The 24,533-nt window shown below is 40.2% G+C and overlaps 1 protein-coding gene across 5 annotated transcripts in view; it reads left to right on the plus strand.

The window, feature by feature from the left end:
• The first annotated feature begins 1,855 nt into the window (after positions 1-1,855).
• Positions 1,856-24,533, plus strand: part of KLHL15 (kelch like family member 15) — a 32,899-nt gene continuing 10,221 nt past the window's right edge. The window contains exons 1-3 of one of the 5 annotated variants that reach the window (XM_016209288.2): positions 1,856-1,970; positions 2,148-3,792; positions 16,114-16,825. In XM_016209288.2, the coding sequence (XP_016064774.1) occupies positions 16,121-16,825 (705 nt within the window). In that variant the 5' untranslated portion in view covers positions 1,856-1,970; positions 2,148-3,792; positions 16,114-16,120. Of the gene's footprint in view, positions 1,971-2,008; positions 3,793-14,537; positions 16,826-24,533 lie in introns of those variants that run through there. The other 4 variants (XM_087813326.1, XM_016209287.2, XM_016209285.2 and 1 more) reach the window with 4 other exon arrangements.

Genomic DNA, 24,533 nt, shown 5'->3' on the forward strand with positions numbered 1-24,533 from the left:
TTTTATGGCTTATCGTTTTTTAAAGCTTGTTTTATAGTTTGAATGGGAAAAGGGAAGCTTATTTCCCTATTTCTAGAAGATGAAGGTGCTTCTCTCTTTTTTCCCCTCACGAAGTAGTCTGTCTACTTCAGCAAGAGAGTACACCGTGTGCTATTTCGGCCTCTTTGGGAACAGAACGTGTTTAAGTTTGCTACAGAGACAAAGATCGTTTTAGCAACATATGTATTTCACTGAAAGTACATCGGGATATTGGTCTAGAGAGAAAATGGCGGCAGGGGGGTGGGGGGAGGAGAAATTCCACAGTTTAAGATCAGAAATGGGCAATGGATGACAATTTAAGGTGAGTTGAACCACTGGCCTCCAACCGTGTATTTCTGTCATCTACTTTTTTCCCCAAAAGGAGATTTCACAATGCACTCACAAAACAGTCCTAGAATGTATTTTTATATTCTAAATCAAGAAAAGGCGTTATTTAAAAAGCATTAAGGTACAGTTCTATAGCTGATTGTTTTTTAAAAAAAGAACAACCCTCAAAAATCACTGCCCTTTGCTTCTTGCCATCTAATTTTGACGCAAATAGGAACAGAACAGCATTTTTAGATCCGGCGTTTCTCTGTGTGGTGCAGACACGCCGTTTTCTATGAATTTTCCCACCTCTGGGAAACGTACTTCTGAGTCGTGTAATTATTGCCTTATAAGCCAAGTGGAGCTGTGACGCAATTATCCCCTGCAAGTTGCCTTACTAAAAAATGATGTCATTTGGTGCAGATGTAGTCACTTTTATCACACAGGTAGAGACGGTAACGCTCCCTCCACGTCGCTCCCGGCTCCCCCGCCCCCACTGAATGCTAGATGCAAAGACATTTTCTTAACCCTCAACTTGTCGAGAGCGGGCGCACCGCAGTGGCCCGAGCCCACCGCTCGCGCGGACCAACGGCCACCGCTGCGCGGCCACGAGCGCAGCCCAGCGTTCCGCGCCCCGACGGCGAGGGCAGCCGCGTCGGCCAGCGCTCGCAGCCACAGCGCGGGGCCCCCCGCGCCCCGCAGTGGGGGCCCGTTGGCGTGGCCGGCTGGAACGTGGGGCCCCGCGAGCGTGGGACAGCCCTGCCCCCACCCCACTCCCACACCCGCTCCCGCTCCCGCGGCGCCGGAAGTGACGCGCGCGGGCTGAAAGATGGCGGCATTGGCGCTCGACCAGGGGGAAGGTAAACACCCGCCGGGCCGCCGCCCGCACGCGGGCCCCCTTGAGGCACCGGCGGGGGCCTGGGGCTCCTCCGGGGCCTCCCGGCCACCTATTCCCACCCTCCGACCTCCCTACCCACGTGGCAGGCTTCCGCGTTGCAACGACAGCGCGCAGAGCCCCCTTCCAGCGGCCCCGCCTCCCTGGGCGGGCCCCGGGCAGCTCTCGCCGCCCGCAGGGGGCGCGCGGCCAGGAGCAGCCCCTGGCTCGTGGCCCCACTCGCCCCGCCCCTTTCCCGCCCCTCGCCCGCCTTCCTCCACCCCCGGCGTGGGTGATCCTGAGGCTCGGCGCGCTTTGGGGCAGAAGCCCGGAGACGCCGTCGTCGACGCCGCCACCTCCAGCGCTTCTGCCGCTGCCCGCCGCCCCTCAGCCCTTTTCCCCGCCCGCGGTCCGGAGTCGGTCCTCCCGCCGAGCCCCGCCGGGTGCCTTGTGCCCCAGGCATTGGCAAGGCCGGGCCGGCCCCGACGCCGCGCCGCCTCCCGACCAGCTCGACTGTCTCGACTCGCGACTCAGCGCTGTCTCCTTTCCCAGGACTGGTTCCGAGGGGGCAGCAGGCGCGCCGACTCGCCCCCCGCCGGAGCGGCCCGGCCCGGCCCGGGAGCGGCCCCTTCTAGACGTTCCAGGAGCCTGCCGAGTGCCGCCCCGGCGCCCGACCGCCCACCGTCCGGCCGCCGGCCCGCTTCTTCCTGATGCAAACTGCCGTCTACTAGACGTTGGACCGACCCCCGAGGTACGTAGCTGCCCCCGGCCCTCCGGCCTGCGGGAGCCCGGGCTTCGGCCGCGGCCCCGCGCTCGGCACCCATTCGGGAGTCCTTTCTGCACAGACCCGACTCAAACCTTGGGTACACGCCGGGACTTAATTTGTCTTTGAGTTTACTTAAATTGTTTGAATTTTAATTTTTTCCAGAGACGGGGAAAAAAAGGAAGAAGCATAATTCAGCCATTTTTTGCAGCACACAGCTGCAGGTACCATGATTATTTTCTCCCTAACCCGTTCTTTCCCTTTAAAAATCCTATTTATGCCTGAAATAGAACTATACGGAATGCGAGGTATAAAACGTGGAATCAGAAGGTCTGGGTTGACTGGGTGACTCTGAGAAAATCGCTTACCGAGCTTTGGTTTCTTATCTATGAAATCTAGTCACAGCACAGGGTAGTGAGGGACTATGAGGCCATATATATGAAAATAATCTGTAGAGTGGAGAAATAAAAATGCAAGGCAATTTTTTGAGTAACCTTTGCCAGAGTGGTTAATGCTGTAGTGGCTAACTGTTGCTGCCTCTTTATTTCTGTATTATGAGTATAAGCAATAAGTACGGAATGTCGAAGCAGTGCTGTGAATCGACTAGATATATAATAGTCACGTTGCTTGGCCTTCTTCCTACAAAATGCTAACTGCTTATTTAAATAACGGTATTCTTTAATTCAAATTTAATGTTATTGTAATGCTTTACTTTTCATTTTTCTAGGCCGCTTATTTCCTTTTTCTTACTTGCAATATTATTTAACACCTTACATTTGTTTAGTCTTATATTTTCCCAGTTGATGTTTTCTTTTGTTAATCTGATTAAATTGTAATTCAGAAAATGCTTTTAACATAAATATTCTAATTTTAATGCCTATTTTTTTATATCTAGGGAATAGGATGCCTGAATATCTCTACTAATGTGAAAATTGTTTTTGAAGAGCTTCTAAATGCATTTGGGTTTCTGTAATGCTTAATATGTCTAGAAATGTATAGAAAATGTCAACTTTTTGACAATAATAATTTTATAGGATTTAATTCTCTTTTTTAATCACATTTAGGTGCTTAGAAACAGTTTTCCAATGGTAAAGTGTTAATTTGCACTTTTTATTGCTGATTAATTTGGGGGAGAAATAATAAGATAGTAAATATTTGTGGTCTGAAATTGCACTTATTTGTCAGAATTTGTAATATATATGTGCAACATCAGTATGGGATCATTCTTACCCCCAAAATGTGGTATGGTTTGGCTTTCAAAAGGGTCCACAAAAAGTGAAAGAAGCATTTTTTTTGGTATATTATTTTTAGCCAACAAATGGTTTTCCCAGTTTTTTTCTGAGATGTTTTAATTCAATTTATAACCCAATACCAGTTGTCTTTCAGAGGATGCTTTTGTGATTTGTAAAAAGGCAGAATAATGAAAGGCGGGCAGGATGAAATTCGCCAAAGGAAGAGCCTATTTTAAAGTGTTAGGTTTTATACATTGGACTTATCGCTTGTCCTGAAGGTAAAATTTTGGAAAATCACTGCTTCATTGGGAATTTTAAGGTTTGACCTCTCTGTTTTGATTTGTGTTATCAGGGGCTAAAGTCTTGGAACCAGGGCTAGCTTGGCTTCATGGGTGTTCAGATGGGTCTCAAACTTGGTTTAATAATCTGTGTAAAATTGGCGTTGTACAGTATAAAGGTGAACCGTAAAATTCATGCTAATAATTTAAATTTTTAAATTTTCTTAGAACGAATTAATCAGCAAATAAAAAAACCACCGTGACAAGTGGAGAAGAGACCTTAGAAGAAAGGAGAAAGCTGTATGTCTTAGTATCTTTAATGACACTTTCTTCCTGCTTTGAACAAGGGGCCCCACATTTTCATTTTGCCCTGCGCCCCTAAAATTATGTAGCTGGCCTGTTGTCACGGTTGCCCTTTCCTATTTTAAATGTTGTGAGAGTGAATAACAAACTGTGAGGAGAATGCATCTTTAGCTTATGAGGGGTTGAATTAATTTATTAGCATATATCTCCTCTGAATTGGAATGCTGTATCTTGTGTCAGGGTTTTTTTATTGAAGAGAAATGAAAGATAGTCATTGGTAAAGCATTGTAGGATAGTTGGTTAAACGCGAAGGCTCTGAAGTCAGGCAGACCTCAACTCTATTACTTATTGAGAATTATAGCCTTGGACAACTTACTTAACCTCTGAGCTTTGATTTTTCTCCTCTTTAAATCAGGGATAGTTACAGAACATAGAGGGTTGTGAGGATTAAATTTATCTATTCATCCAACAAATATTTATTAAGCACTTATGTGCCAAGTGCTGTTCTTTCTGAGTTCTGGGAATACAACAGTCAATGAAACAAAATTTTTAAAAAAGGGAAAACCAAACAGCAAAAAAGTAAACTAAGGAAAATAAGCCTATATCTTCACTTACTATACTAAGGAGAAATTAAACAGAAAAAGAAAGTGGGGGTTTTCTGGTTGATGGGGCATATAGGAGGTTTTTTAATTTTATTTTTTATATATTTTAATTGGTTTTAGAGGGAAGGGAGAGGGGGAGAGAGAAAAACACCTCCTATATGCACCCCGCCTAGGGATCAAACCTGCCGCCTTTTGGTGCATAGGGCGACGTTCAATCAACTGAGCGACACCGGCCAAGGCTAGGAGGTTTTTTACTTGAAGGGGTTTGGGGAAGGCTTCACAGGTGACACTGGAGGAAAGACCTGAAGGGAGCCATGTATATCTGGGGATGGAGTGGTCCAGACAGAGGGAGTAGTAAGTGCAGAGGCCATAAGTTGGGCATGTAGCTGGTTTTCAAGAAAAAGCAAAGAAGCCAGTGTATCTGGAGCATGGTGAACAGGGAGGAGAGTGATGGGAGGTAATTATTAATGATGTTTTTAGGAATCATTCATTGGAGGGGCTCTCATAGTTCCTCTTTGCTGTAGGTAAATGATGTGCTGCTGCTGGGTCCAAAAGTGGAAGGCCTTTTCAGAATTAGAAATTTTAACTTTTGGAGTAAAGAAACTAGAAAAGACAAGATATTTCCTCAGATGTTCTCTTTTTAGTATAAGAGCCTTAAAACTCATCTGGCTAAATTATTGAAGCAAATAAGAACAAATAGGAAATTTATTTGATGTCTCTGATAAGATTATTGAATTTAGTTAATGATTTTGCATCATTTAAAGATTTGCAGGATATCCATGTCATAACATTGAGACCTTCAAAAAGATTTAATTCTTGTGGAGGACTGAAATGTTAACATTATGGTGTCAATGATTTCAAGTTAGGGTGTAACTTAGAAGATTTGGGGTTTTATTCCCCAGTAGAGGTTTTTCCTAGAATTCTCACTGGATCCAAGCTCTAAAGGCTAGGGAAGCTGTTTTCCATGACATCACCCTTGGATTACTTTTACTTGTAGTGAGGAATGAGCAGAGGAGCATTAAATTAAAATCTTCTGATGAAAAAATGGCATTGAAGCAGGAGTGGTTTTTTCTTACAAGGTTTCATGTATTATAGGACGACTAAATGCTAAACATACCTGAAAAGTGAAGTAATTTGGATAATAGGTGCCAACCTGGAGGCTGAAGGACCCAGAGCCTTCCTAAAAGCTTAGTAAACGGTCATTTGCAATTTGGTCTTGAGTTATAAAAACATTTAGATGGACAAGGGAGAATTTCCAGTATTAAACAAATTCAAGTTAATTTACACAGCCTTTCCCCCCATATTAAACATATTTCTGTATTTGAGTAGTATATCTGAGGGTAAAATGACTGCTAACAGAGCTATTAAAGTTAGTCTATTTTCAAATTTTTATGTCCTTTTAGATTGAGACGTTGGCCTCTTTGAGATTGTTGAATTTAAAAATTTTACTATATAGGTTACCAAAATTGTAAGAAATTTTATGACTCAGAAATTAATTCTATTTTTAACTGTAGTAATTCTTGCATTGCCTTTTTAGTATACAAACATGGCATTTTATGCATAGACATCAGCTTGGGTAAGCTAAGAAGTCTGAGAATAAAGGTAATATGAAATAATTAAAAATTTTCATCAAAGATAAGTGTATCAATCTCTGAGAATCTATCTTTCCTACTGGATAGCTCAGGGTTTTGTATGAATTTTCAAGCAGCTGTGGGGGACTGTGAAAGCATTAAATTACTGCTTATGGTATAAACATGGAGGTTAGTTAATTTTGAAACATCTTCTATTGTCTAGAATTTTACCTTCAAATCAGAATGGCAGCCTTCTAACTGAAAAGGAAGCATTTAATTTCTTTGCCTTTAATTTCCTGTCCAATTTTACCCCCACCAGACTTTTTTCTTTAGTGGTCACTAGAGAGTTTGAACTGTTAGAAATTTCTGTGATATAAATAGCAGTAATAGTCTTCCAGGGCAGAGGTAGTTTGGTGTAAGTGTGTGTGTTGTCATTTATCCCTTATCATTGTAACTGTCAGTGGTACTCAGACCTTTTGGTCTCCGGACCTCGTTATACTCTTAAAAATTATTGGGATCCCAGCGAGCTTTTGTGTATGTGGGTTGTATCTATATTTACCATAATAGAAATTTAATCTGGGAAATTAAAAAAAAATTTGTAATTCATTTTAAAAAAAACCCTACTCATTTATCTAAACATTTTTATGAAAAATGACTTCTCCAAAAGAATAAAAACCTGGTGAGAAGAGTGGCGTTATTTTACATTTTTGCAAATCTCTTTAATATCTGGCTGAATGAAAGACAATGGGCTTCTTACCGCTTCTGCATTCAGTCTGTTATGGTATGGTATCACACAGCCTCTGGAAGTTGGAATAAGAGAAAAAGACAAATAACTTTTTAAAATATATATATATATCTTTATTGATTTAAGAGAGAGGAAGGAAGAGAGAAACATCAATGATGAGAGAGTCATCATTGATCGGCTGCCTCCTGCACACCCCCCACTGGGGACCGAGCCTGAAACCTGGGCATGTGTCCTTGATCTCCTGGATCCTAGGTCTATGCTCAGCTGCTGAGCCACGCCCGGCCGGGCAAGACAAATAACTTTTAAAATTATTATGAAAATAGTTTTGACCTTGCTGCAAAGTCCTTTTAGGGGACTAGTACCTTAGTTGTACCTAGACCACACTTTGAGAATCACTATATTAATCGTTTTTATGCATAGAAAAATGTGAGACTTTCTTCTTTCTCTAGTCAGTTCCAAGTCTATGGAATAAGAAAAACTCTTCTGTATTTCTTTCCTACTAGTATAAGTATACTTTGTGATTTAGTTTAATTTGATTTGGTTAACCCTTTTAAAAAACATACTATTTCAAATTCTGAAGACCAAGTATAGAATACTTACATATACAGGTTTATAAACAGTGATTTCTCTTAATCTGATGATCTGTTCTGAAAAGCGAGGATACAGAATTTCTGTACATTAAACATTTTGTATGTTGGTAAATATCTTTTCTCAAAGTCCCTTAATGGATCCCCCTTTAGCCCTCATTGATTTATAGAGTTCTTTTTTTTTGTTAATCCTCACCTGAGGATATTTTTTCCATTGCATTTCAGAGGGAGTGGAAAGGAGGGACGGGAGAGAGAGAGACACGTCAATTGGTTACTTCCCACATGACTGGGGGCCAGGGATCAGATCGAACCTGCAACCCAGGTACCTGCCCTTGACCGGGAATCATCCAGGACCATTCAGTGCATGGGCCAATGCTGTAACCACTGAGCAACAGTGGCCAGGGTGATTTATAGAGTTCTTATTTGAGTTTTGTTTCATTTTACAATTAGTGTTTATATTTATTCCTTAAATTACTATAACTATTCATTTAGAGAATTCTTATGCTTAAGTTTTTGTATATTTTCCTCTGTATTCTTCTTACACTTTCATTTTTCTACCTATTATTTTTTATTTGCTTCACTTTTTTTTCTTTTCTTTGTAGCTTCCAGGTTGTGTATTGTGAACAAGTTGGTTTTGTTTCATGTATTCATTTGTAAGTTTGGTTGTTTGATGTCTTAAACATTGATGTTACAGATCTGTGCTGTCCTACAGAGTATAATCCCAGCCTTATATGTAAATTTAGGTTTTCTCATAGTTTAAAAAAAATAAAAAACAAGTGAGATTCATTTTAATATATTTTATTTAACCCAGTATATCCAAAATACTATTTCAGCATGTTTTCAGTATTAAATTTGTATAATGAGATATTTTACTTTTTTGGACTAAGTATTCCAAATCTTGTCCATTTTTCAATTTGAACTATCCACATTGGCTTCCATGTTGAACAGCACATAGAGGAGAGTAGTTACTCTGGTTAGGGCAGAAAAGCCTAAGGAGCCCAGAAAAGCTAGAAAATTATAGTTGCGTGATGAGAAAAAATGGAAGCCAATGTCACTGCAAAATGAGGTTGTGTTTTGACTACTAGTACATGTCCTAATCTCTTATAGACTTGCATTGTGATAAGCCCTAGGGAGGCATGGGGCCTATAGAGAGGAATTGGAGGGGTGTCAAGTTCCTCTGGTCTTGTGGGGTGATGAGCATTAGGCAAGCTTTGGGCAAGGCACGCCAGTGTTGATTGACCTCTGGGTGGGTACCTTGGTCTGAGCTAGACATTTAACTTACATTAACTTATTTAATTACCACCCCAACTCAAGATGATGATGATTATTCCTAATAAATGGATGGAAACTGAGGTCAGGAAGTTAAATTTCTCCAGGTCACACACGCACAGATGATAAAGTACTAGTAAGCTCTCTGATTTCAAAGGTTTTGCTCTTTCTAACCATAGTATTTTGTGGGGTTTTTTTGCAAATCAGATTCTAGTTTAGCTCTATTTCTAACTCGTCGTATGACCTGGAAGAAATTTTCACTTGTGGACCTTAGTATCTTCATTAGTTTAGTTAGTGTTGACCTGGGTCAGAGACTTTACTGAGAAGGTGAGCTCGGGTTCTAAGTGCTGTTGCTAGGAAGAAGGGTTTCTCCAGAGTTAACTGAACCGTTAAAGGGTCACATTTATTATGTTGGTTTCAGTAGCTCCATGAAGGGGTCTAATAATAAGCCCTAATGTTATGGTGAACTTAAGGGCATATACGGTTCTAAGGCTTTACATGTATTAACTCATTTAATCCTCACAGTCACCTATGAGGCAGGTTCGATTAATATTAGTATTCCCTTTTCACAGATAAGGGCGGTAGAACACAGAGGCTAAGTAGCTTGCCCCAAGGCCACAGAGCTAAAATATGAGGTAGAACCAGGATTCAAAGGTAGCTGACTCCAGACCTGTACTCTTACTCACTACTTCCATTCAGAGACTTACGTTGGTCAATTAATCACTGAGTATTTTGTCACTTTCTACTTGAACACATGCTTCCCATAAAAGTATAAAATACTGCTGCTACTCTAAAGCTGTTAGTCTTTGTTGATAGATGCACCAAGCTTTTTCATGTAGAAAAGTTATTGCATATGTCCCAGCTGGCTGGTGTGGCTCCGTTGAGTATCATCCCTTGCACCAAAAGATGGACTGGTTTGATTCCAGGTCAGGGTACATACCCAGGTTGCAGGTTCAGTCCAGGTCAGGGTGCATACGGGAGGCGACGCTCCATGTTTCACAATGTTTCTCTTTCTCCCTCTCTCCCTTCCTCCCTAAAATCAATTATAAAAAAAAAAAAAAAAAAAATAGTTTTAGAAGTCAGTTTAGATCAGATAAACTTCACAAGTGCATTGCTAAGACTTGAAAAATAGCTCTAGTTTATTTACTCTGCATATCTATATATGCATTATACAGCTGTAAAACCATATAAAATTGATTAAATGAGAATTTTATGATTAAAAATTTTAGAGATCATGTTGAATGCTCTCATTTTACAGATGAAAATATTAGACCTAGAAAGTATAGCTATTTCTGTTCTTAAACTGTATTAGTTAGGGAAAACCTACCTAAGGTAGTAAAAAGGGAGACTTTATTCTGAGAATGTAAGGATTTCTTTCAGAACCTAAAGGAAGAAATAGAGGTAGGCCTAGGAACTTTTATTTTTTTTAAATATAGCTATTGACTTCTGAGAGGAAGGGAGAGGGAGAGAGAGAGAGATAAACATCAATGATGAGAGAGTCATTGATCGGCTGCAGCCCACAACCCGGGCATGTGCTCTGACTGGGAATCGAACCCTGATCTCCTGGATCCTAGGTTGATGCTCAACTGCTGAGCCATGTCCAGCCAGGCCGGCCTAGGAACTTTTAAAATGAAGGCGTTAGGGCCCGGCCGGCCGTGGCTCAGCAGTTGAGCGTCGACCTAGGATCCAGGCAATCGGGGTTCGATTCCCAGTCAGGGCACATGTCCGGGTTGTGGGCTCGATCAATGACTCTCTCATCATTGATGTTTCTATCTCCCTCTCCTTTCCTCTCTCTGAAATCAATAAAGATATATTAAAAAATTAAAAATAAAATAAAATAAAGGCGTTAGGGATCACTCCCTGTCCTTGCAACTTGGCCTTATTCTTTGAGGTGACTTTTTTTTTTTTCTATTAAAAATTATTTTATTAACTCAAGAAGAAAACTAACAACCCAAGTTTTTAAATGAGCAGTATCACCCCCCCCCCCACACACACACACACACTCACTCACTCATTCTCATGGTCCCCAGCTTACCATAGTTAGATGTATGATTGTTTAACTTTATGCTGGTGTAAAAGTGATGGCTTCTCTTTTTTTAAATATATTTATTGATTTCGGAGAGAGGAAGGGAGGGGGGGGAGAGAGAGAGTAACATCAATGACCAGAGAGTCATTGATCGGCTGCCTCCCGCACCCCCCTGCTGGGGATGGAGCCCGCAACCTGGGCATGTGCCCTGACCGGGAATCAAACCTTGTCTCCTGGATCCCAGGTCAATGCTTAACCGCTGAGCCACGCCCTGCCGGGCCAAAGTGATGGTTTCTAATACTGTTTTCCCATAAAAGGAACTAGCGCTCTTTGAAGAAATGCCTGATTCTAAGAATGCCTTCTGCTTCTTTACTTCTGCCATTTTGTGCATCTGTCATCTTGTGCATCTTGTCATGTGCCGGGCTCATCTTGTGCATCTGCCATGTGGTGTGGAGCCCATCTTGTGCAGAGCCCATGTTGTGCATTTGCCACATGATGTGCAGCCCATTTTGTGCAACTGCCATCTGGTGCTTCCACCATCTTGTGCAGAGGTATCTTGTGAGGAGCCCATCACTGGGGAGACACTCATCGCTAACCTAGGTGGCGACGACCTTGCCCCCTTCATTCTCGGTGGTGAGTCAGGTCTGGAGAACCTACGACTTGGAATCCTGAGGGGAGAAGATGCTAGAGCAGGGGGAGAAGGGGGGAGAGCGCTGACTTGGGTGACTGACTTTCTCTGATACACAGTTCACGTGGCAGGCAGAAGTTGGTGTCCACAGCTGCTCTTTGATATGTTCCAGTTCCAGTTGTACACAGCGCATGCCTCTCTCTCTCTGTCTTAATTTCTCTCCTTAAATTTTTGACAAAAGAACGTTCATCTTGATTCATATTTCCCACCTGGGCCTGACCATATGTGATTGGGGACAGGATAACAGGGTGGAAAACCTGTCTGCTAGGAACACCCCCTCCCCCCCCGGCGGGCTGTGGGTGCCCAGAGGAGAGCGGGTACTGTTTACATAGGATCTTTTGACTCACAGATTACCAATCTTCCTCCTCCCTCTCTCTTCTTGCTGCTTTGCCCTATGATGTTTCCTCCATAGGCATCTGGAACCTAGATTGCCTTTTTTTTTTTGAGAAAGCACAGTCTCTCTTTTAAAAATCCTCATCTGAGGATATATTTGTATTGATTTTAGAGAGAGGAAAGCAGAGAGAAACATCGATGTGAGAGAGAAACATCCATCAGTTGTCTCCTGTACACACCCTGATCGGGGATCAAACCTGCAGGCTAGGTATGTGCTCTGACAAATCAACCCCACAGCTTTTTGGTGTATGGGAGGACGGTCCATCCCATCCACCTGGCCAGGCGCTGCATATTGTATCTTTTTAAAAATTTCCCTTAGATGAAACTTTTTTCCAGAAAAGTGAGTATTAGCTGTTTGAGACCTTATGAGATAGTGATAACTGTTGAATACAAAGGGTTACTTTGATAAGAAATGAAATATATGGTATTAGGCATTGTCGAAATAACAGATTAATGGAACACAAAGCAGTCTACTCTCAAGTATATGAACGCTGATGTGCAGCCTTCTATTATTAAATCTCCATAAAATGTGACCAATATATCTTGAAGAGTCAGAGTGATAATTGGTATCCGTAATGGTGCTGAGAAAGATAATGAAATATCAAATTTTTCATCCAGTTTAATTCATTACTTTATTCTAATTATTTTGAAAATTGATAATTAGTGTGATGTTGATAGTCCTCCACTAACCATAATGTGTGATTATTCAGACACTACACTGTATGGTATTCATTTTGTTCCCAGTACTCATTTGTGTTACATATGCCTCATATCACTTGGAAAATTCTAAGCACATTAAAGTTTGGTTTTTTTTAATCCTCACCTGAGGATATTTTTTCCATTGCTTCTCAGAGAGAGTGGGGAAGGGGGAGAGAGAGAAACATTGACGTGTCTCAGACACATTGATCGTTGCCACCGCATGCACCCCGACCTGGGCCGGGGATCGAGCCCTTGTCTGGAATCAAAGTGGGGGCCTGTCATTCCAGGGGCTAACGTTCTAACCACTGAGCCAAACTGGCTAGGGCCTAAGCTCATTAAATTTTATTTTTAAAACAATTCAGGAAAAAAAATCAGACAGCTTGCTTTAATCTTGAGTGTGTTAGTAAGTAGTTCTCCCAAGAATTTATTACAGTGTCTAAAATATTTCATATCTTTTTTCCAAATTATAGATAGCTCTCTTGTGCTCTACCTCTAGCTTTTGGATTAATGGAGTACTAATAAAAATTAATATTGTTATTAATTTCATCTTGTGAATACTTTGCTGTCTTAAGTAAGTAAGATGTGCTACAATCATTAAGAGTTAAAGGTCAGTTAGGGACACCTAGAATACCTCTTGATAAGGGGGAAATACAAAAGAAAGAACTGATTGGGGGAGGGTAGAATTATGATTACGTTTAGACATAATGATTTTGAGATTCCTGTGGGGCATCCAGAAGCGCCTCATAGGCGATTTGCTATTTAGAGTACTGGTATAAGGATAGAGGCTGTCAAGGTACTGGTAAAGGTAGGAATTAGTGAAAACCATGGGTTCAGATGAGATCATTTAGGGAGACACAGTGCTTAGATGAGAAGCGAAAAAGTGTAAGACAAGAATCCTGGGGCACACCAGTGTTTTAAGTAGCTCAAGGAATCTGGTAGCTCAAGAAAACTGAGTTTAGGGAGACTGAGAAACAAGCAGCCCAAGAGTAGGAACAGAATTGGGAAAATTGTGTCGTGAAGCTGAGAGAGCGATGAGCTGAGGGAGTACATTATGCTGTGCTGCAGAAGGGTTCTGAGAAATAGGGACTAGGGTGTAACTATTGGATTTGGCAAGTAAGGAATTTTTTTTTAGATTTTTAAAAAAATGAACTTTTACAAAACAATAATATACTTTCATTGCAGATAGATTAAAAAACAAATGAGGAAAGGTGGGGGAAAGGTAAAACTTCCTGATACTCTGCCATCCCAAGGTAACCTTTTTTAACATTTTTGTATATGATCCTTTCAGATTTTTTAAAGTTATTTTTTTAGATGACACCAGACTGGGATAACTACTGAATACATGGGTTAACATGTCAAGAAGTTAAATACAGGGTATCATAGACAAATCGATGAAGCAAAGCAGTAAAATCTAGTGATAGCCTACTCACAAGAGCGGAGAGGTAGCACCTGTAGCGTGTCCGTGCAAGCTGCCTTCTCAGTCTCGGCAACAGGAGGCCCTGCCAGATCCAGGGTGCAGAGATGATTCTTGAAAGGCACATACCTCCATACCCAACATTGTGCCCAGCACACAGAGATGCTCTTTTGGTAAATAAAGGGGAGCCATTGGTGGTAGAGTGGTAAGATTGGCAGTGACAGTTTCAGGAAGGAGCTAGAGCCCTGGCTGGTTTGGCTCAGTGGTTAGAGCATCAGCCTGAGGACTGCAGGGTCCTGGGTTCGATTCGGGCCAAGGATACGTACCTCGGTTGCAGGGTTGATTCCCGGCCCAGTCGGGGTGTGTGCGGGAGGCAACCTATCCATGGATCTCCCTCCTTCCCTCCCTCCCTCCCTCCCTCCCTCCCTCCCTCCCTCCCTCCCTCCCTCCCTCCCTCCCTTCCTCCCTTCCTCCCTTCCTCCCTTCCTCCCTCCTTCTCCCCCCTCCCTCCCTCTCCCCACCCTCTCTGAAAAGCAATGGGAAAAATATCCCTGGATGAGGATTTTAAAAAAAAAAGGAGGTAGAGCAGGTAACTGCAGTGCCAGTTGCTTCTCTGGAGGGCTCATGGTCCAGATAACCAGAAGGCAAGAGCTTGGGAAATTGGGTCTCATGCCAGAAGGTCTAAGCTTGAGGAGGAGAAGGACAGAGGTAAAGTTTGGAGATGATTGGTCAAGTGAATAGGAAAAGGTAAAGCCAGAGAATTGGGAAGTTAAGGTTTTAAATGTGGACCCCTTCTGGATTGTTGTGAGGTCCAGCAGGTTTGGGAATAAGGTTTTAAAACAGGAAGGGGGGAGATAGTGGGATGAAGTGGTCAGAACTTTGATTCTTGGTTTTTGGGTGAGTAAGCTTATATGAGCATTGAAGAGGCGTAGAGAATGACTTGGCCAGGTGCCTAAGTCGTCAGGAAGTGTGGGAGAGATTGATCAGGATATAAGTATATGATAGATAAGTGACAAGGAGAAATAGATGATGGACTTTTTATCTGAAAGGCTGTGTTTTAGAAAAAGGACAGCAGAAAGATAAGAGAAGGTTTAGAAGGTAGGTTTGTAAGCGGTAGGAAAGTACTTTTCTTATTTAAATCAGACTGCAGAGAAAACTTGATGTGACCAGCATGAGCCTATAGGGGAGTTTGTTTACACTGAATCATGGTTCCACTGGGCACAGTGGAAAGGGTTGAGAGGGAGTTAGGGGGTGGGAGGATGGGTGGTTGCAGAGGGTCTCAGAGCTGTATGAGGATGAGAATTGACAGGATAGATGGCCTGGGGTGGGGTTGTGTGAAAAGGAGAAAATTACTTCCTAAACAGTCTCTAATAGGCTGAATTTGTTTATTTGGCTTTACTTAAGAGATCTATTATAATTTCACTATCTTGGCTTCATTTCTCTGATATGCGAAAATGTGGTTTAATTTCCTTTAAAATTACATATTCATATTTTAAATATATAAGCAATGATCATTTTGAAAAATAAGGTTAACGAGGTAAGTAAAAAGGAAAAATTAAACCTCAGTAATTCTTGAATTCCCACTACCCAGGGACATAATTTTGGTATATATTCCTCTGGACTTTTTCTCAATCTAAACATATACATGTGTATTTAATTTTTGAGAATATACTGTGTATATTGCAGTTGCTTGCTTTTTTCAACACAACGATACCTAATAAACATCCTTGGTCAGAATAGGTAGATTGCTGCTATCATTTTTAGTTGTTATAGTAATCCGTTATAGGACTGTACCATATTTATTTAATAACCTATTATTGGGCTTTTGAATACTTTCCAACTTTTTATTATAAATAAGGTTAGAAAGAAAAATCTTGTGTGTATAATTTGGCATATTTATCTGATTCTTTCCTTTGGGTACAGTTCTAGGAGTTTTCAAGGTCAACAGTGTACTTTTTGGTTTAATTTCTGTCTCTTTTTCTCAATAATTTGGTATTTGATAAATCCTCTTTGTATTGTTAATTTGGGGACATGTTTAGATATATTTGGTGAACAGTGTAAAATCAATGAGATAGGCATATTATTGTTTATAAGTTAACAATTCACCTTTTTTGGTAGATATTTAATAAATTTTCCCCCCAGATAGGGAAGCCAAAAACATTAGCCTGCAAATCTTTAGGTTATCTTCTCACAAAGGGCTTGAACATTTAGGACTTAGGCAGTGGAATTAAGATAATTATAAAAAATTGTTTAAGCTGTAAGTTAATGTCTTCAGAATGCATGGAAATGATTAACACAGTTTTCTTTGATTACTTTTTTTCCAGGTGTTTCATGGCAGGGGACATGGAAGGATTCTGTTCATCCATCCATGACACCAGTGTCTCTGCTGGGTTCAGAGCACTGTATGAGGAGGGACTGCTTCTTGATGTCACTCTGGTTATTGAAGATCATCAGTTCCAGGCCCATAAAGCACTCTTGGCTACCCAGAGTGATTACTTCAGAATTATGTTTACTGCAGACATGAGGGAGCGTGATCAGGACAAAATTCATTTAAAAGGTCTAACTGCTACTGGTTTCAGCCACGTCCTTCAGTTTATGTACTATGGGACTATAGAACTGAGTATGAATACTGTTCATGAGATTCTTCAGGCTGCCATGTATGTTCAACTTATAGAAGTGGTGAAGTTCTGCTGCTCTTTCCTGTTAGCGAAAATCTGCTTAGAAAACTGTGCAGAAATCATGAGACTCTTAGATGATTTCGGTGTAAATATTGAGGGAGTTAGGGAGAAGCTGGAATCCTTTCTGCTAGACAACTTTGTGCCACTCATGTCCAGACCTGACTTCCTGTCTTATCTGAGTTTTGAGAAGCTCATGTCTTATTTGGATAATGATCATCTGAGCAGGTTCCCAGAGATAGAGCTGTACGAGGCTGTGCAGTCTTGGCTGCGGCATGATAGAAGACGCTGGAGACATACCGATACCATTATTCAGAACATCAGGTTTTGCTTGATGACCCCATCCAGTGTTTTTGAGAAGGTTAGTGCATTTGAAAACAATAGATGGTACTCATTTAGTTAAGGCAGTGTGTCTTTATAGATAAGATTCCCAGGCTTGGTCAGGAGCCAAAAAGAGAATGAATAGTTGATAAGAATAGTTTTATGTGTAAGAAGTCTAATTTGTTTAAGCTTGTGCATTTAGGTTTTTAAAAATACATTTTGTACGTGAAAGAAGAACCAGGTAAGTGGTGGATTGGTTTCATTTTAAAAGTACTTTTAAAGTTGAAGCATAATTATTTAGCCCAAAATATTACAAGTTTGCTTTAGCTTTTCTTTCTTCACAAAGTAATTAAATCTGAACTGTGTGAGGCTAGTTCTCTTTTTAATAATTTAAGTAATACATGCTGAAATTAGAGTTGATGCGTTTTATAATTCTGAATGATGCATTAATACAGTTTCATATTCTTTTGAAATGTAGTAAGGAAACATAAAATAGCTCTTGAAAACCAGTAGGTCCTAGTGGTGATTTCTCCCCCTGCTCTTAGTTCTATTTTTCCCCATTTCACTGGGAATACTAACTAAATTTAACCATGAAAATGATGTTTATGTCTGCAACCGTTTTGATATTTCTAAACAAATAGATTATAAGTCCTTTACCTACATTGATCAAACTGTGCACATTTTACCATGTAATAGTTCTGCTATCTTAAAAACAGTCTCTCCAAAACAGCCGTGGCCTTTTTGCATGTAAGCATTTTTCATTTTTATATCAGAGTCTCACTTGTGATCCTTTCTTGCCCAAAGGAGAGAAAGCAGTTTCAGTAATTGCTTAACTTAATTGGTTTCTAATCACATGGTTACCTCTGGGGCTCTGTTTATCTCTTGCATCTTTTCTTCTTTCTAGAAAGCACAAGTAAAGCTTTGGTCGACACCCTTCATGTTAAATAGTTCTTAAGCTTTAGTTGCTAAACCTGGTGATAAAAATACAGTATTTGCAAAAGATGGCCATTTACACCATTTGAATAATAAACAGATTTGTGCCTTCGAATAATACTCAGCAGCCTGACATGTTCTTTTCCTTCTAAAATATCATTAACTTACACTTTTAGTTGAGAGCTCAATTTTATGGGGTTTTTACCTTTATTCTCAGAATGTACTGATGCGGCAGAAATAATTGAAACTAAAAAATAGATTTCTTAATTATTTCTGTTCAGTGATAATCGGCCCTACACCAACTATGTAACTCATTTGTCTCTGTTTTGATTTTTTTTTCCTTCTACTGTTTTTATTGCTCTCTTTCCCTGGGGGAATCCTGTTTTGTCTTTATACATTAAATACAAATGCTTTCCCACTACTAAAACAAACAAAACCCTCCAACTAAGTGGAAGTACTTGTGAAATAGAAAATAAAATTTTCCCTTTTGTAGGACAATATGATGGATAATTGATAGCAGTAAGTGATTTTTAAGTGCTGAGCTACAGAACCTTTTTTATATTCCAATTATCAGTTCAAGCTGGTCAGTAGTGACACTGGCTGCAAGTTAATACCATCGGGTAGTTTTGTAAATAGTATAAAACATCAGTTGTATCTTCTGATGAATTGTTTGCATATACAGCATAGGAGGAGGTGGTTATTACCCACTGGTCAGGTATTGGGAATCTCATCAGAATGAAAACATTGTTAAGGCTTCCTTCTTGAGTTAATTTCTTAGGAAAACTTAAGGCCCTGGCCACAGAGAAATCTTCATTTTAGTAATACTGGTAAGATAAATGCAAGGTAGTCAGTGATTCTTGTCTTAGTGTGTTAGTGTTAATGTTTACCAAAGGAATCTGTGGCATTCTAAATGTTGCAGAATGTCAAGGTAGCTAGATTTGAGACCTTATTTCTAGTAATAAAACTCCAGAAACCAAACTAAAATGGAAAATTTGGTTAGGAAGTAAGAATTTTGACTATTTTATACCATAATATAGGGTGGGGTAAAAGTAGCTTACAATCATGAGTACACAAAACACAAGAGTATATTCTCATATTATTATTTATTAATTTATTATTTTCCATATGAACAACTGTAAACCTACTATTGCCCAACCTTATATTTTGAGCTTGAAAATAGGGTTCATCTATTTCTTCTGTGCTCAGCCCACTGCAGGTCTCAAACAAGTCCACTTTAATACCCATATATACGCTCAGTGCCAGAAAGGGCCCAGAAATAAAGATAGGTTATATCAGTGCTGGTTCTTTTTTAGCATGAGAATCTATGTAGGGAAAAGGGTAGGCAGGTTGATTTGTGGTTTTATCCTGTTTGCTGAAATTTAGGAAAATGGAATATTGATACACACTTTTTACTTTTAGCTTTAAATTTTTTAAAGCTTTGTTTTATGAGACTTTCTAAACATACAAAAAGCTGAAGGAATAGTAAAATGATTACTCGTGAACATCTTGTAGGTTAATAGTTGTTACTGTTATGCCACATTGGCTTTACCCAGCTCGGTAGGTAGAGGGTGCACCTTTAAGTAAAATTTTTGTTTTTTGCTAAACCATTTCAAAGAAGGTTTTAGACATAATGCTTCATTCCTAACTACTTCAGCAAGCTTCTCATTTCCCAAGAGTGAGGGTACTAACAGTCGTTCCTTAGTGTCCTTAGTGTCGTGTAATATGAACTCCATTTTCTGATTTTCTTAGTTGTCCCAAAATGTCTTTTTTTTTTTTTTTAAGCCTTATTTTAGGATTTAATCAAGGTTTGTACAGCGCATTTGGTTATTAGATTTCTTTTAATTTACAGTTGTCTCTTTTTCTCATTTATGATGAGGATGTTCAAACACAAAAAGTTAAAGGAATAGTATAATGAATACTTGTATAGCTTTTGCCTAGATCCAAGAACTGTTAACATTTTACCATATTTGCCTTATATAGATTTTTCTTTGCTGAATCTTTGAAAATAAGTTACAAACATCATGACATCTCACTCCTAAATACCTAACGTGCTGCTCCTCTGAATAAGGACTTTTTTTCTACCCAAGTTCAATACCATCCCACTGGGAAAATTCACAATAAGACCCTGATATCATCTAATAGCTAGTCCATAATCAAATTTTCTTAGTTGTCTCCAAATTTCCCTAGAATCCAGTCATGGTTTATGCATTGCTTTTGGTTATCGTGTCTGTCTAACTTTCTTAATCTAAAAGGGGCCCCCACCTTTTTTTGTTTTTTGAGATAAGTCACCTATTGTCTTAGTATGTTCCACATTCTGGATTTATCAGATTATTTCCTTGTGTAGGTGTTAACTTAGTTCCTCTATTCCTTATATTTCTTGTTAACACATCTCCTTTTCAGCATCGTGCTCCTTTCAGGAACAATTGTAGGAAACTATTCTTGCAATGCCGTAGTAAGTCTTGGAAAGCTCTGACCAAACCTAAAATTTATCACTCTTTTTTGTATTAGGAGGCTAACTAGCCTAATCCTATGACAAAAATGATCAAAATTTTATTTATACTATTCTGTTTCTTTTAGATTCATAAAATTTCCATCCCTTTTTTAAAAACTTAGAGACATTGAATTTAATTTATTGTAATTAAAGCTAGTTATAGTGTCAAAATTAAGATTATTCATTCTTAAACAAAAATTAGTGTATATCTGTGATTCTACAACTGTGCTGGTCAATATGGTCCCTGCTTGTGGCTATTGAATAGTTGAAATGTGACAAGTCTGAATAGAGATTTCAAAGATTAAGATGACAAAATAGATGTAAATGACCTTATTAGTAATTTTTATATTGGTTACATGTTCAAATGACATTTTGGATATATTGGGTCAAATAAAATATATTAAAATCAATTTCACCTTTTTTTAATTTTTTTGTTACTCTTCACTCAAGAATATTTTTCGTCTTCTTTTTTTTTAATCCTCACCTGAGGATATTTTTCCCATTGCTTTTCAGAGTGGAAGCGGGGGAAGAGAGAGATGTGAGAGAGACACATCGTTTAGTTGCCTCCTGCACACACTCCAACGGGCCAGGGACCGAGCCTGCAACCGAGGTACGCACCCTTGGCCAGAATCGAACCCCGGACCCTTCAGTCCTCAGGCTGACGCTCTAACCACTAAGCAAAACTGGCTAGGACTCGAGGATATTTTTTTCATTGATTTTTAGAGAGAGTGGAAAGGAGGAAGAGAAGGAAAGAGAGACACATTGATTGATTGCCTCCCTCACGTGCCCTGACGGGGTCGGGGATGGGATCGAACCTGCAACTGAGGCAGGTGCCCTTGATCAGGAATCACACCTGTGACCCTTCGGTTCGAGGACCAGTGTTCTAACCACTTAGCCACACAGGCCAGGTCTTACCTTTTTACTTTTTAAAATGTGGCTACTAGAAAGTTTAAAATTACATCTTTGGCTCACATTTGTGGCTCTGATTATACTTCTGTTGCACAGTGCTCCTCTAGAAGTTCAAGAAATGAGTTGTTCTTTAGAAACTTAGTATACAATAAAGAGCTCTTCTCACATATTTAACCCCTACCCTGGAATTGAGCCTTTAGAAATGTCCTGTACAGTTTAGAGTTAAATTAATTTACCTACCTAACTATTCTCTGTAGTGGCTGATGAAGATAGTGTGAGTATAGCGTAGCATTTCTTTGTCAGGATCCTTTCCTTGGCCCAGCAAAATGAAAAGCTTGGTGAAGGAACCCATGGAGATTTTAATTCTTCCTTTAGTAGTAGCCATCACATCTGAGCATAGTCAGGGGAGGGGGCATTCTACCTCTCCGCAAGGAATAGCCCCCACTGATTCCAGGGACCTGAATCATGCCCTTTAGCTATGCTGAAATCTTTGGGTTTATTTTTCTGCAGTATCTTTCCCCCTGATCTTCTGGATTTTCTTCCCAGCTGAAAACACATCATCGAGTTCTTTAGAGGCAATGATTCTAATTATCTGAACATCTTATATATGCCAGGCAATGCACCAAGTGCTGTTCACATAGGTAGAGTCTACAGGCTATCTTCATTTTTTTGTTGTTAATCCTGACTGGAGAATATTTTTTCCATTGATTTTTTTAGAGTGGGAGGGGAGAGAGAGAGGGAAGAGAGAGAGAGAAAAAGAGAACAATGTGAGAGAGACACATTTATTGGTAGCTCCCCACAGACGTCCAGATGGGGCCCAGGATTCATCCTGCCACCCTTCCCTGCACTGGCCAGCGATTTAACCATTGAGCAACACCCACCAGGGCCAGGCTATCTCCATTGTATTAATAAGAAAAGAAGCTCCAAAAGGTCAGGAATCTTATCCCAGAACAAGTGGCACTGCCCTGTCTGGAACACAGGTCTGTTTGCTTCTCAGGCCAAGGCCTTCCCATTACAGCTGCCAGAGGTACAAGGAGCATACAGTCAGCCCTGTGGCCCAGCTTGGGTTGTTGGAGAAGTCGGTGTGGAGTTGTGAAAATGCTAAGGTATCTGCATGAAGGAAACATAGCCTAGGAAACTGAATGGTACTGAAAAAGTATAAGACACGGGAAAAGACCTGACAGCACAATTCTGAGGTTTGCCCTGTATAATCAAAGAAAGCTGAAAATAAATGTAAGGATCTTGTCCTTTTGACATAGGTGTTTAAGAGTTCTTATGATTTGTGTCATCAATGGTGGATTCCCAGTTTTAAAACGAGACTTCGATTTCAGTTGTTACTTATGCAAATGTCTGTGGCATGTATTTTTGCTAGTTCCAATGGTCTTTGCCTCTGCTAACAGAGACAATTCTAGATTAAAAGAGACCTAATAACCAAATGCGCTGACAACCCTTAGTGAAATCCTGAAAAGCAGCTAAAAGAAAACAAAACAGAAAAAACCATTTTGGGACAACTAAGAAAATCAGAAAATGGTGTGGATATTACGAGACATTAAGGAACACCGGTTAATTTCAACATGGTGTTATGGTTGAGTAGAGAATGCCCTCCCTCTTGGGAGATGAGATGCTTGCCGAAGTCGTTGGGAATGAAGCATCGTGATGTCTACAACTTTCTTGGGAACGGTTTACACCCCCTCTACCTATCTAGCCAAAGCCAATGTGGCAGAACAGTAACCACTATGAACCTACAAGATGTTTATGAGGGATCATTCACTATTCTTTCAGCTTTTTTGTAGGCTTAGAAAGTCTCATAATAACAAAGCTTAGAAGATTGAAAGCTAAAAGTAAACAGTGCCTGTCAGTATTGTGCCTTTCCTATAGAAATGTGGAATGCTCTTACTTTTCTACCTCTGACTTGCATGACTCCAGGCTCACAGGTTCCTGAAGAGTGCTGGTAATCTAGGGTGTTGACTGCTGCTAGAGCCTCTGGGGAAGAGATTATGTCACAGTGTCTTCAGCAGGCAGGATCCTATTGAAAATGGGAGTTTAAAAATTCAGTCATACTTGCTTAAGTAAAAGGGAGATGAAAACAAAAGGACAGGATTGGAAATTAACTGTGGAGTAAACAGAAAGGAAGCCATGAAATGGGAATTGCTATCTTGACTTGTAAAAGGAGAAGACCTTTTTAAATAAATTGGATACAAAAGAGAAACCAAATGATGAGCAGAAATCGAACAGGGAGGATCAGAGAAGTCAGAAAAATGGGTGGAATCTAAGGGACAAAGTAAACTGACGAACGAGATAGGCCCACAGACATGGAAGCGTGAAGCAGACCCACAGATCTCAGAGGGAAGGCTGGTAGTGGGGTGGGAGAGATCAACCAAAGAACTTCCAAGCATATATGCATAGCCCATGGACCCCACCCTGGGTGGGGTGGGAGATGGGGGGAAGGGGGGAAATGGGAAACACCTGCAATACTCTCAACAGTAAAATTAATTTTAAAATATATAAATAAAATAAAATGAAAGGAGAAAAGGTTAGGAGCAGGAAAGAAACAAGGGAAAACACTAAGATTTGGGGCTTGAAAGTTCTAATTCTCAAATTCAGAATTTACTCAAAATGTGACAAATGTCATCAGTAAGCCTTAGTTCCTCAGAAGTTAGTTTTAGGGTTAAACCTTTGGTTTGGCTTTCTTTCTGCCCTACCGTACTTACAGATAAAATTAAAATATTTACATGATTGAGAGTATTTCCATAAATAGAAAAAATTCCTCCTGAGTTATAAATCCTAAAACTTAGTTGTACTGTCTAAATATTAGTATAATCAGATAATAAGGGGTCTTAAGTTTTTTTAAATTACATTTCCTACCTTTTAGGGCTGTGCACTTATTTGCTCTCAGTGGTGCTCTATTACCGTTGCACCAAAATTGGAAGGAAATTGGACTTTCGAAGCACATTTATTTTTGAATTAAATAGTTTTCACTTTGTAGAAAAGATGAAAGGCTAGAGCACTAACCAAGTTGTGCTGAAACTCTTGGGGTCTTCTCTCCCCCATTTACTCTGGTCACTTGACTTCTGAGGTTCTGAGACTGGCCTGCTAGGGGAAGAGAAGCTGGGTAAGCCCTTGTTAAACTTTGTCTCTACCATGTGGCATTGGACTGCAATTAGAGTACTTCTGAGAGGATTTGTGCTTAGCAGGAACTGACTTTTTACAGCCTTATCCCTGGTCATTAACTCAGTTTTTCAGGACAAAGGGATTAATTAAAAGCACTTTGCACCTACCTTTTGTGTTTCACAGAAATCAATATAAGCTTCAGTTCGGAGCATGGTTTTATAAATAGACTTCTAATACCAGGTAGGTGCTTTGGCAACACAACATGCAAAGACTGCTCCACATTTTCCTGAGCATCATTATATGA

This window comes from Miniopterus natalensis, chromosome X, assembly GCF_054644295.1.
Source record: "Miniopterus natalensis isolate mMinNat1 chromosome X, mMinNat1.hap1, whole genome shotgun sequence".
NCBI classification, from domain to species: Eukaryota; Metazoa; Chordata; class Mammalia; order Chiroptera; family Miniopteridae; genus Miniopterus; species Miniopterus natalensis.